The sequence below is a fragment of the Oryctolagus cuniculus genome, chromosome 3 (genome assembly GCF_964237555.1).
Source record: "Oryctolagus cuniculus chromosome 3, mOryCun1.1, whole genome shotgun sequence".
Lineage (NCBI taxonomy): Eukaryota > Metazoa > Chordata > Mammalia > Lagomorpha > Leporidae > Oryctolagus > Oryctolagus cuniculus.
The window spans coordinates 183,903,053-183,916,960 of record NC_091434.1 but is presented as its reverse complement, the minus strand read 5'-3'; the positions used below and the strand labels follow the sequence as shown (position 1 = coordinate 183,916,960).

Sequence of the window (13,908 nt, the reverse complement as noted above, 5' to 3'; positions counted from 1 at the left end):
AGGTTCATTCCACCGAATTTGCTTGCAAGAAAAATCTCTAGATCCACAGCCCCAAGCCTTGTTTTTCTTTAACTATAACTCTTTCAGATGATTAAGACCAATGGTGAACCTTCAGGAAGAAAAAGTGCTATTGATTATTGAATTTTGAAGTCAGCGAAGAGGGTCGTGACTAACATTAAAAAGAGAAGGAACTAGACTACATGTGAAGCGTACACTACAGTTTATTTTTCATGAAACTAGTTTTAATTATGTGTGTATGTGATTATATCTGTCTCATGACTGAATAAGTTTTAAAAACAATACTAGACCAGCGCTGCGGCTCAGTAGGCTAATCCTCCACCTAGCGGCGCTGGCACACCGGGTTCTAGTCCCGCTCGCCCCTCTTCCAGGCCAGCTCTCTGCTGTGGCCAGGGAGTGCAGTGGAGGATGGCCCAGGTCCTTGGGCCCTGCACCCCATGGGAGACCAGGAGAAACACCTGGCTCCTGCCATCAGATCAGCGCGGTGCGCCGGCCGCAGTGGCCATTGGAGGGTGAACCAACGGCAAAAGGAAGACCTTTCTCTCTGTCTCTCTCTCTCTCACTGTCCACTCTGCCTGTCAAAAAAAAAAAAAAAAAAAAACAAGTGTGTTTTGTTTTGTTTTGTTTTAATTAGCTAATCATTGACTCTCTGCTTCATTTATTTAAAAACACCATTTCACAAAAACATTTAAATAATAGCTTAGGGGCCGGCGCTTAATGCCCTGACTTGAAGTGCTGGCATCCCATATGGGCGCCGGTTGGAGACCTGGCTGCTCCACTTCCAATCCAGCTCTCTGCTATGGCCTGGGAAAGCAGTAGAAGATGGCCCAAGTCCTTGGGTCCCTGCACCCGCGTGGGAGACCTGGAAGAAGCTCCTGGCTTCAGAACAGCGCAGCTCCAGCCGTTGCAGCCAATTGGAGAGTAAACCATCAGATGGAAGACCTCTCTCTCTCTGTGTAACTCTGACTCTCAAATAAATACATAAATCTTTCAGTATTTAAGCTATTATTTTTTAATCTTATAATGCCAATAAGTGATAAAATTAATGACCAGTTATGATGAGACCCTATAAAAGTTGAGGCTTCACCTTTGAGGCTAGAGCATACCTTCTACTCATAGAACTTATCCTCACAAAGTTTCGCTTTAAGAAAATAATGTGGGGACAGTGTTGTGGTGCAGCAGGTTAAGCTGTCACCTGCAACGCCGGCAGCCGATGGCCCAGGGTCTTGGGCCCCTGCTGCCCACAGGGAGGCCAGGATGGAGTGTCTGGCTTTGCCCTGGTCTAGCGCTGGCTGTTGTGGTCACTGGGGGAATGAACCACTTTTCTTGGGTTTGGGCAAGTTTTTGTGCCCCACTTTGCACATAAAAATTTTGCTTCTTTGGCTGCCATTTTCTCAAGTTTACAGCAAAAGTCTCTAATTTTCTTTGGTACTGCTGGTAGTTTTGGTTTGGTGTAGTATAAAAATGCTGGGATCCAAAACATCTGGTATCTTCTCTTCTAGCAGAGTGTTTAATATGGAACCAATGGATAGTAGAGGGATGAGGGCAGGAAGTAGTGGAACAAACCATGAGGAAAATGCAAGCAAAAGTCAATTCATACTTATGATGAGCATTTTTCTGGAAAAAGAATCTAGAATTTCCATCAAATTCTCAACAAAATTCAGTATCTAAAAATGTTTACAGAATAGCATCAGATAGTTAAAGAAATCCTCCAGGTATTCTTTCTGTTGTGTATCTCACACCACCCAGACGTAACCTACAGGTGTCATCAGCCAGTCATTTTACTTCCTTCCAAGAAAAAGTTGTCCTGCTCAGGTCACATTCTACCCATAACCCTTGTGTATGTCATCATAGCGGAATATCTAAAGATGGACAATTGTTTAAATGTGCATTTAATTGTAATTTTTTGGCTTTCTAGATCTAGTAGTTGATAATTTTTAAAAAGAAGCAAAAACAGAGTTAATGGCAATTCTAAATGTTCTTTTAACATTTTGAACTTGGAATATACCTGAGGATTAAATCTGGAAGTTGTATCAAATTGTTTAATCCAGGAAGAAGTCCTCAAGTCCTGATCTTCAGTCTTGACATGGTATCCTAAAGGAAAGTTTTCATTAAATTATTCTTTAAAATAAAATTTGTTCAAAGATAAAGTTAGCCTAATGCTTAAAGTCAAAAGCAAATTTATGTTGACATTTAAAACATACACTGACCATTAACTATTCAGATATTCACATACCCTCAACTTCACCACAATCCTTTTTCTCAAAAACAAAAACAAGAGAACCACCAGATTTCAATTCCCTCAAAGGCTGTTTCTCTGTGACAGGTTTTGTTGAGGTGCTGAAGGATCTAGAATCGAATCGTATGCCACCTGTTATAAAGTCAAACGTCGTGCACTCTACAAAAGTGTCCTGTTTTCCTATGTAGAACACAGGCAGGGATTTCCTCAGTTTTGCAGTATTCCCATAAAAGCTTTCTTTTCTTTCTTTTTTTTTTTTTTTTTGACAGAGAGAGACAGAAAGGTCTTCCTTCTGTTGGTTCACCACCCCCCCCGAAATGGCTGCCACAACCAGCGCACCGCGCCCATCCGAAGCCAGGAGCCAGGTGCTTCCTCCTGGTCTCCCATGCGGGTGCAGGGCCCAAGCACCTGGGCCATCCTCCACTGCCTTCCTGGGCCACAGCAGAGCTGTACTGGAAGAGGAGCAGCCGGGACAGAATCCGGCGCCCCAACCGGGGCTAGAACCCGGGGTGCCGGCGCCGCAGGCAGAGGATTATCCTAGTGAGCCGAGGCGCCAGCCTAAAAGCTTGGGCTCCTGCTGCCCACAGGAGACAAATGACCAAAGAGATTTCAGGAGGACAAAACGGTGTAGCTGACAAACCCGGATTTGACTCTTAAGTTCCTTCCTTACCAGTGCAACTTCATACAGGTTACTCATCCTGAGCCGCAGTGTCCTTTAGACAATACGTAAGAATGTGGGGACCAGATGGCCCGGGGTTCACAGTCCAGCAGCACTAAGTGGTGGCCATGTAAGTTTCACTAAGTCTAGTGTCGCTGACCTCTAAAATGGGAGTGGTTACCTAAGGCATGGGTGTAAGTGCTGTTTCAGGAACGCCACAGTGAAATGGATGCCAAGCTCCTGATACACGCTGACAAATATGTGGACGGAACTAAGTTGTTACACAGGCATTCAATGTTAATATGGTACTATTTTCTTCCAACGCTCCTTAGGCTTTTTTCCCCTAAAGTCACAGAGAAGAAACACCACATGGCATCACCGACATTGCCAGTGAGCTCCTTACTCTTTTTCAGGTGGAAGAAAGAATATCCTCTATCAGAAACAGTTTAGGACCCGTTACCCTCTCATAAGAAGGACTTAGCAGACCGTTTGAGACACCAAAGCATTCTTTCCACTCCCGCCAACTGTTGGTGAAAGGGAAATAATACTGGTTTGTAAGAGCAATGGCAGAATTACGCCGTGAACACAATTCTCAATGGTAGGTAGTTGACATTCTGCATTTCACTTGACTAATCAGCATTTTATATTCTTTGATCAACTTTCTTGACATCATTTCCAACAAAAGACATTCAATAAACAGTCCTGACTCTCAATCTCCAACTGAAGCTAGGATTACAGAGCTATTATGTTGGGGACTCTGTTACTTCTTAAAGACTGGTCCTTACCACATTGCACTGGTCTGTCGTAGCGACAGGACTGCCCAACCTCCTGGTTGCTGTGGCAGCTGGGCTCCTGGAGAGACTGTCTTCCACCACTGCAGTCTGTGCTTTGCACTTGCGTTTGTAAACATGTGGGATAGTGCAACCCTGCCATAGACAGCATGCCCTGAATAGCTTCTTCCTCTGTGCTCGTCGAGGTAGGACATTCCCTGCAGAGCAGATAACCCAAGTGTTCGGTAAAACTGAAACACAAAGCTTCGCAGCGTTCACGTCACAGTGCGATGTGACGACGGCCATCAGCAACCTACCTTTTAATTGGAATTTCCCTTCTGGATGGCTTCCGGCTCTTCTGAAGGAAGCGCCTCATCACATCAGATTCTTCCTTGAAGGCTGATGTGACTTCTTGTTTCTTTTCATCACCTGAACTTTCAGATTCTTCAGTGGTAAAATTATTTTTCTGAAATAAAGAAATTGACCAAATTTGGTCAAACTAATCAAAAAAATTTGATCCATCTCAGGAAAGTTAGAATTTTTTTTGAAAAGGAGAGAGAGAATCTTTCAACTCCCCAAATGGCCATATCGGCCTGGGCTGGGCCAGGCTGAGGCCAGAAGCTTCATCTGGGTCTCTAGTGTGAGTACAAGGTCCTTCCCTGCTCTCCCAAGCACATCAGCTGGGACTGGAACGGGTGCCCATATGGGACGCCAGTGTTACAGGCAGCAGTTTAACCAGCTGCACCACAGTGCTGGCCCCAAAAGTTAGAATCTTAATTATCATGGGGTTGTTTCTGCATTTCACATGGTAAAGTGAAAATCTCTAGTAACTACAGTAACATACTCCCTTAATAAACAAATAACTGATGAACAGTAAGAGAAACATAAGAACAGAATTAAGCAGAGGACCTCCTACCCTTTCCAAAACCAAACAAAAGCTAGGTTTACAAATGTGAACAGTTGCAGGGAGGTGTGTGTACAAGGGCTGTGACAGGGAGATCCTGGGCTGTGCGCTCTGAGCAGAGCTGTCACTGGCCTCCTCCCAGGTGACAGATGCATGAGTGGTCTTCCCATTAAACGACGTGCAGATGATGGGGTTCCAGGCGTACCAGTGCAGCGCAGTCAGGGCTGGAGTCTTCCGAGTCAGAAATGTCCGAGTATTCTGATGATCTGTTCCTGAGTTCTGATCTCACACTTGTGAAAAACCCTGCAGAGGAAGGACAGGAGAGGGAGAACGTCATTAGAGTTCATGAACAAGGCGCCGAGACGCCCGTGTCACACAGGAGAGTGCCTGGCTTGATAATCGTCTACTCCTGACTTCCAGCTTTCTGCTGTTGTGGACTTGGGGGCAGCAGTGATGGCCCAGGTTCCTGCCGCCTACCTGGACGACCTGGACTGAGCTCCCAGATTCAGCCGTGGCCGTCTCGGGACTTCGGGGAGTAAATCGGCACGGGAAAGCCTGATTCGGGCTCACACACACTTTTGTCAAATAAGTAAGTTTTTTACAACATTATGAACAAAGTGACAAGTTGGTCTCGAAGTCTACCCAGTTCTATGTTTCTCAACTCTCATCCTTTTTTCACTGTTTTTACTTTCTCCATGTCTTTGTCCCCATCAAAATCTTTCTCCCTAACTGACCAATATACAGACTAACCAGTGTATTTTTTAAAGATTTTTTTTTTTTTTTTTGAAACACAGAGTCAGAGAGGGAGATACAGAGAGATCCTTCACATGCTTGTTAACTCCCCAGATGGCCACAGCAGTCCGGGCTAGGCCAGGCCGAAGCCAGGAGCCAAGAGCCTCTCCCAGGTCTCTCCTATTGGTGCAGGAGCCCAAGCACTTGGGCCATCCTCCACTCCCCTCCCAGGTGCACAAGCAAGGAGTTGGATTGGAAGTGGACCAGCTGGGACTTGACCTGGTGCCCATATGGGATGTCTGGCATTGAAGGCAGCAGCTTAACCTGTTACGCCAAATGTCAGCTCCCCAAACTGTTTTTCTTTAAAAATTGTAGTGTTTATTGAACATACTTTTCTTACTCAAGTGACCATTTTACATTTCTTTCTAGAAAAAAAAATCCTCCAAAATTAAGATTACCTGCAAGATGTTTTTCATTTCTTCCCATTCATTACTTCTCTCAATAGAAAACAAAAGACCACTCTCTTAAGCCTAAAAAGCATTCACATGGTGAATCCAACAAGGCTACCAAGTGGGCTTGCACGCTGCCTTTCTCTGTCAAGAGACACTGCCACAGGCAGCAACTGGTGGCTGCCGATCAGCTGCCTGCCTTCCTGGCATGGGAGCAGAAGCAGTCACCAGTTGTGCCAGCATCAGCTTTCACCTGGAATTGTGTGTATTCAACATGGATTAAGTAACAGTAGTATCCGAAGCACTTAATTATCAGGTACTAAAATATTCACTTTAAATGTGGCAGAGAGACAGGTTTTCCATTCTTGCTTTACTTCCCTAATGCCTAAAACAGCTAGGAATGGACCAGGCCAAAGCCAGGCGGCAGGAACTTGATCTAGGTCTTCACGTGGGTGGCAGGGACCCAACTACTTAGGCTGTGACCTGCCGCCCCCAGGGTGCACTTGAGAAGGAAGCTGGGCTTGAACCCAGCACTCTGATACGGGCTGTGGGACCCACGCACTGTCTTCACTGCAGAGCAAAACCCTGCCCCACATTCGAGCTTTGTTTTTGAAACAGAAGGGCATCAGAGGTCCTAAAAGTGTTGAGACATAAAGGTCTCAAGGAGGAGGCATTGCTGTGTTATTGCTTCTAATTTAATTGAAGAAAACTAATAGTCCATAGAGGCCTTATCAATAAGCAGTCAAATAAAACTATACAGTACATGGATTTCTAATAGCTTCAGGTCAATTTTATAGGTCCCCTTATTCTGAAAACTGTACATGTTAGTAAAAAGTCATACTTGAAAAATTGAAGTGCACTGAAACTTTTATTAACAGGAGCAGAGGCTTCCGTTCTACCTGGATGAGTTTCTGTTCTGTTCTAACCAGATGAGGGTTATCGCTGACCCAAATATCCCCATCACATGTCCCCCGGCCGTCACCCCTGACGTGGGATTTTTCAGAACATCATTAGAAATGTAAAAATGTTAACTCCTGCTACAAACTTGATACTTTAAAAACTGCCCAGTTATTTGATATGTTATCATGAGTAAAGAAGAAACATGGATTAAATAACCAACGTACTGTTCAGTGGTTTCCGAGGCTCGTTTTCCACCCCCTCCGTTCCTGAACACTCTTCCAGCTTCATTTTTGCCTTTTTTGTCCTCCTCTTATCCTCTTCATTTTCACTATCTGCTGTATAAAGACTCTGATCTGCGAAGGGCTGTCTCTCATCTCTGTATCGTGGGGGGAAAATCATCAAGTCAGAAAATAATACAGGACTGTGTAGCCAGGCTGCCTTTCCCTTCCCCCTTAATTTACAGAAAACGGAGAACTGAGATAATTTCTCCGTATTTTAGTCAGCTGTGCAATGATCTGGACTAGGGATTGAATAAACAAAGGGAATCCACTAAAAATTCATCTGGTTGATACTATGGTTTACTTTACGTACTTAATTATTCTTCCATTTGTCAGTAATAATCGTAGATCATTATCTTTCGCTCTCCATTCAGGTACTGTAGAAGATGGCTGGAGATGTTTGTTGAATTTTCCATTCAGTTTAGAGCTCAAGATGTCCTTCAAGTATAAAAGCAGAACTTCCTTAATCTCCACCCCTAAATGTACCTGCATGCCTAAAGGAAAACATACCACACACCGCCAGGCCCCCCACCCCCACCCCCGCCTCTCAGTGCCTGGTAGTACGACACACCAGGATTCCTCTCGCCAAAGCACGCGATGGCACGTCTCTTGGGAGGGCCATTACCAGGACACACATCTGTGAACTAATGTAAACTCTGCACGGAGCCCATTCGAGGACACTGGTGCAGGAAGCGGGGGATGCAGCAGCACTGCTCAGGTTCTCCAGCGCAGCTGCGGGGCCTTCGTCACCCCGTGCTGGACTGCACATGGCGTCTTCCCACCACGCACTGTCAGCAGTGTGCTCGTCCCCGTGAGGAAAGGCTGCCATGTGACAGGGACGACAGTGGCTGGTTTTTAGTGCCTAAAATATATTTTTCCTGGTCAGTTTTTCCTTAAGAAGAAGTATAATAAGCTAAATCTTTCCCAGCTGGCTGACTTAAGTAGGCTTAGAACACCACAAAGCAATAATTTAAAATTAAAGTATTTATGAAAATTAGGATTTCTACACCCCCTTGAGTACTTTAATTCAGAAAGGCCTGACTTCCTCATGCAAACCAAGCCCAGGGCAGGCAGCTGGCCTAGCAGTGCAGACACCTGCGACCACCCTGGGGCCTGGGTTCAGTGCTTCCTACTGATGCGGAGCCTGGGAGGCCGGGGTGATGACTCACGCAGCGGGGCTCCTGCCACTTACAGAAGCACCCCTGGACTGAGCTCCTGACTCCTGGCTTTGCCCCCTGCTTCCCCAGCCATTGTAGGCTTTGGGGAGTGAACCAGTATACAGCCGTACACAAACAGGCTTGCTCGTTCTCCCTCAGACGCTCAAGTAAATTAGAATCAAAACAAATAATAAACTGTTTCCTGTCCTCCGCTTACAAAACCACAGGTGACACAGATGTTACCACAGACTCACTGCCATGATTTCCGAGGCACTACCTGACCTTACTGCCGCCTCCCACTCTGTTCAGTAGGTCAGCGCTTCTCAGACTGCAGTCCACAGTCGCCCACTCGGAGAGACTGCATCTGCTCTTCCCTTTGCCTGCACTGCTACTCCTCAGGGCGCTGCAGCTTCAGCGTCGCCACCTGAGAGGCTGTCCTCTTACCCTGTTACTCCACTGTGCGGGGGTCTTCAGAATGCCTGTCACCTGAAAATATGTTTAGTGTTGGCCTCCACCCCAGTCCTCTCGACTGGACTGGGGTGGGAGCTTCCCAAGCTTCACATGCTCACGCTGGTGTCCTCTCCGGAGCCTAGAGGAGCCCTTGGTATTGGAAAACACTCCGTAAGCACTGACAAACTGACAAGGTCTACCGTCCTGATTCTGCACTAGCCTAGGAAGATCAGACCCACCACCTGGCACAGGCGTAACTGCTGGATGGTGCCAACATTTCTACAGCAGGGTAAGGAACAGGAATGGTTCAGACTGGGGACAGCTGAACTTCTCAGTGACAACATGGAAAGTCAGACTTGCCTCTTCCCATGGACACATCTCTAATCTTTTGAGGACTTCTCTCGTGTGGAGCTCTAGGATGTCCAGGTTCGAAGGCGCTCGGACATTATGATCTCGAAGTTTCCTTATCCTTCGTCGGGGATGGTAAGGAGAAGTTGCTTCATTTGAGGATCTTGAAACTGGACACACAGTAGGAATTCCCTGAGATTTAACTGGTTTACCGTTTTCCTCCTTTAAGAATTAAATTCAGAGTATTTTTATGACAGGGCTACTACATATATACCTGACTAAATAATCAGCCACAAAATATTTAGAAAACAAAAACCATTCCGTTTAATCATATAAATAAAAAAAGACCAACTCATAAGCCTCTAACAGCTTTGCCAAGACCTTTGTACCCTTCTTCCCACTGATTGATCATGAAAATTTCCTGGTCTTCAATACTACGCTGAAGGCTGTGCAGTCTCCCACTGTATAGATACAGTAATAATTTATTCCCCTAAATAGTTACTGGTGGTTATTTAGGCTGCTTCCAGTTCTTTCCTATGATGAACCTTCTCTCCACATACATAATTGTAAATCATGTTTTAATCCACAATCACACATCTAATGCAGCTTTTAAACTAAATAGTCTATAAGCATATCATGGAAAGTAAAGCAGCATTCTACTCATCCCCATTTCTGATTCCCATTCTCCAAAAGCAACCACTTGCAACTTTTTTTTGAACTGTGGTAATATACATAATGTGGCAGCACACATGATTTACCCTTTAATCACTTTTAAGTGTACAGTTAATCACACTGTTGTATAAATAGCACCACAGTCTATCTCTAGAACTTTTTCATTAGCCCAAACTGAAACCTTTACTATTGAAAAAAAGTTCCCATTATTCCCTAACTCCCACTCCCTAACAACCATCATGCTACTTGTTCACTCTAGGAATCTGACAACTCTAGGAAGAACCTGATGTAAGTGAAATCATGTAATATTTGTCCTTTTGGGACTGGGTTATTTCACTTACCAAGAAACCTTCAAGGTTCATCTGCACTGTGGCATGTGTCAGAAAATGTCCTTCTTTTATATGGCTGAATACTATCCCATTGCCTGTGTCTACCTAGCTTTTATCCATTCTTCTACCGATGGACACTTGTGTGGCTCGGTCCAACTGTCTACTATTGTGGATAATGCTGCTATGAACATGGGCACGTGTTTCTCTTCTGCGTATATTACCAGAACCTGTATCTCTTGTAACTGGCTTCCCCCCCCCCCAGTTATTTGCCTCCAAATTTCTAAATAACACATTTAGATTGTTTTAGCTTCAAATATTACTGAATTCCTGCTATACAAAATGTAATTTTTATCCTCACATACCTCTCCTAAATGTATGCACATTTCCCTTCCCTCAACATTCAGTATTTAAATCAGACTCAGGACCACGTAACACTGTATTTCCTTTGTCTTTTGACTTACCCTTGAGTCGTAACTGCTCTACTTCCTATTTGCTTTATTTTCTATGTATTTATCACTAATTGACTTCCAAATTCTCCACCACAAGAATGCAAATATTACTTTAGGTAATCTATTAATTTTATATTTTTCTTTAAAGACATCCCTTCTGGACAGAATTGCCAAAGTACAAGACATCAGTTAAACTTGAATTTCAGATAAACAAGAAGCATGGAACCTTCCCTTGTCCTGGGCCATCCTAGACTGGCTGATGTCCAGGCCAATTCAGTTGTTTTTCCAGTTGTATTTTACCACTTTAATGTGCTGTATTATTTTGGAGCTAACATATTTTCAGAAATGACACTCCTACTTATTCAACTACTGTTGTCTTTCCCTCAGTAAAGATTTACAATGTTTTTCATATAGACACAGCTTTCTGGCTGAGTTTATTCTTGGTTTTGGTTGTTATTATACATGAGATTTACATACATAATATTAATATTTGCATATATATTTAACATTAGATATAACCTTTGATACTAAATCCATTTGCATATCACACTTTGAAAAACAAAATATTTTTTACCATATCTGAACACATTGAGAATTACATGAACTATTCTACCCATGGATATTAAATCCACCATTTCCATCTTTCATAGATTTTACACCTCTTTCTGTTCCTCAAACTCAGTCCTATCAGAAACTGAAATTACCAGTTAACGACCACTTTTCAGTTAATTTCCTCTCAATTCAAGCTAGACACTAACAGAACCACCTTCCTGAGATTTGCTGAATTAGAACCACCAGTCACAGATTTCACTGCTTTCACACACAAGCAGTGGGGTCTCTGTACTCCCCCACCCTTTAATATCACCCTCCTTCCAACTCTGTTCCACCTGCCTTTGCTGACTCATCTCACCATTTGTCCCTTGCTCTAATCACTTAACATGTCCACCTCTGAAACTAACTGGCATAACCTGAAGAACCAGGGAACTGTTTCCTTAAAATGTCATTACAATATTCTAAATTTCTAAGATGTTAGAAGCGTGAAAACTGGAGGGTCCATCCAAGATTTGGCTTATTCTGTCTCTTCTAAACGTTAAAAACTTTCAAATGTTTGTAGTTTGGTGGTAGATCCATTTGCTTCTCAAAGCAGACAGTAAGCAAGTATGTAAATGATAGTTTCCACTCTTACCTCTATTGCTCGAATTACTTTAGAAAGTTCTTTAATAAGATGTCCAGGTCTAACATTGTCTGGAATTTCAAAGGCATGTTCAGATACCAGCTGTATATGGATTAACAGATTAGAAACCAATGTTACTTATACTTTAATATGTAAAAACTAATTTACTAAATCAATTCTTGAATTCACTAGAACATAGACATAGCCGAATATAGCCAGGTGTCAGAGTTCATGCAGTCAGTAAAATACTTCTAAGGAGATCCTCAACTAAAATATAAAGGCCTCTCAGAAAGAATTAAAAATGAACTTGTCTCACAGTGAATTCTGCTTTATACTGAATAATTACCTTGCCTCCAACTCTAGTCTAATTCTAACCACTACTACTAATTAGTAAAAAAGTTAAGACTAGCATTTGGTTCATAGTACATAAGGAGTTTTTTAAAAAAAGATTTATTTATTGAGAGGAGGTGTTAAGAGAGGGAGAGGCAGAGAGAAAGGTCTTCCATCTACTGGTTCGCTCCCCAAATGGCCGCAGCGGCCAGAGCTGGGTCAGTTTGAAGCCAGGAGCTTCTTCTGGGTCTCCCAAGTATGTGCAGGGACCCAAGGACGTGGACCATCTTCTGCTGCTTTCCCAGGCAGGGAGCTGGGTCAGAAGTAGAGCAGCCAGGAATCAAACTGGTACCCATATGGGACACCAGTGCCATAGGCAGAGGCTTAGCCTACTACACCACAGCACTGGCCTCCTCCCTCTCCCTATATATATATATATATACACACACACACACACACACACACACACACACAGTGTCTGTAGCCTGTCACCCATCCCATGAGGTCAGGTGTAGAATTTTCTAGCTATGGCATCATGATGGCACTCAGTTTCAGGTTTTGGATGCTCAACCTGTGCCTGTTATCCTCATCTTATAATTGAGGACACTGAGGCACAGAGGCTCGTTTATTAGTAGCAAAGCTGAGTTTTGATCCAAACCGCTAACTCCTGAATCCATGTTCTTAACCACCATCTTGAGATGCATCTTAATTAAAGCAAATTTAACAGATAATTAAGTGTGAACATCACACTTTTTAAAGTACACTTCAGCCTCTTCCTGTAAGCGGCCTTAGGTGACCTGCAAAAATGGTTCGCTACTCACTGGACCCAGAAAACCCCACAAAATCATGCAAATCAAGAGGCTCGAATCTTCGCGTTCACTTTAAGAACACTCGAGAAACTGCCCAGGCCATCAAGGGTATGCATATCCGAAAAGCCACCAAATACCTGAAAGACGTCACGTTAAAGAAGCAGTGTGTGCCATTCCGTCGGTACAATGGTGGAGTTGGTAGACGTGCCCAGGCCAAGCAGTGGGGTTGGACCCAGGGTCGTTGGCCCAAAAAAAGTGCCGAGTTTCTGCTGCACATGTTTAAAAATGCAGAGAGTAATGCTGAGCTGAAGGGTTTGGATGTAGATTCTCTGGTCATTGAGCACATCCAGGTGAACAAGGCCCCCAAGATGCGCCGCCGGACCTACAGAGCCCACGGCCGGATCAACCCGTACATGAGCTCCCCGTGCCACATCGAGATGATCCTCACTGAGAAGGAACAGATTGTTCCTAAGCCAGAAGAGGAGGTGGCACAAAAGAAAAAGATATCCCAGAAGAAACTAAAGAAGCAAAAACTTATGGCTCGGGAATAAACTCAGTATAAAATAAATACGAATTAAAAGAAAAAAAAAATAAAGTACACTTCAAACATAATGTGTTGCTAGTATTTCCTATTGAAAATAAGTATTACTATATCACCAGTGAACTTTGTTACAAACACAAGTTCAGATCCTACTCAAATCTATTAAATCAGAATTTTTGGAAGATCCAAGGGTTATATTTTTAAAAGCTCTAAAGGCAGTTCTGATAAACATCTGAGAACCACTTAACCTTTAGCAGAAGACAAATTACAGTTTTTTTTTTTAACATATACTTTATTTTGTTTCTGTCTTCTTAGTTTTAAATTTTATATTTTTCCTTGTCATCTAGGGGATGAAGTCTTTGACAGAGGAAGACATGATTTCTACTTTCCTGAATGTTTTCAGTGCCTTCCTCTAGTAGTAATAGTGGGTTTATGATAATAAAGTGAAAGGAAGTATAAAATTATTGGGATGGTAATTATTAATTATCTCCCAGTTGTCTTTTAAGAACAGAATTTTTATTTCAAGTGGACATTCAACAAATGTGGAAGTGTTTTTTCATCAACTCAGTTATCACTTATTAAAATATTGTATCTTCAAGGGCTCATAACCCTCGTGAAAGAGACATGGACACACTGTCACAATCAGTTTTAAACTGGCACAAGAAATGGCTAGGAAGGAAACACTGACTACCAGTGCAGAA

General features: G+C 43.3%; 1 protein-coding gene across 1 annotated transcript in view; it reads right to left on the bottom strand.

Moving 5' to 3' along the window:
* Positions 1-13,908, bottom strand: part of KDM7A (lysine demethylase 7A) — a 97,814-nt gene that overhangs the window by 8,411 nt on the left and 75,495 nt on the right. Inside the window, exons 11-18 of the mRNA XM_051835658.2 lie at positions 11,540-11,629; positions 8,916-9,125; positions 7,262-7,386; positions 6,895-7,046; positions 4,795-4,892; positions 4,003-4,151; positions 3,701-3,903; positions 2,027-2,112 (exon numbers count right to left, since the gene is read on the bottom strand). Coding sequence (XP_051691618.2) covers positions 2,027-2,112; positions 3,701-3,903; positions 4,003-4,151; positions 4,795-4,892; positions 6,895-7,046; positions 7,262-7,386; positions 8,916-9,125; positions 11,540-11,629 — 1,113 coding nt within the window. The remainder of the gene's footprint in view (positions 1-2,026; positions 2,113-3,700; positions 3,904-4,002; positions 4,152-4,794; positions 4,893-6,894; positions 7,047-7,261; positions 7,387-8,915; positions 9,126-11,539; positions 11,630-13,908) is intronic.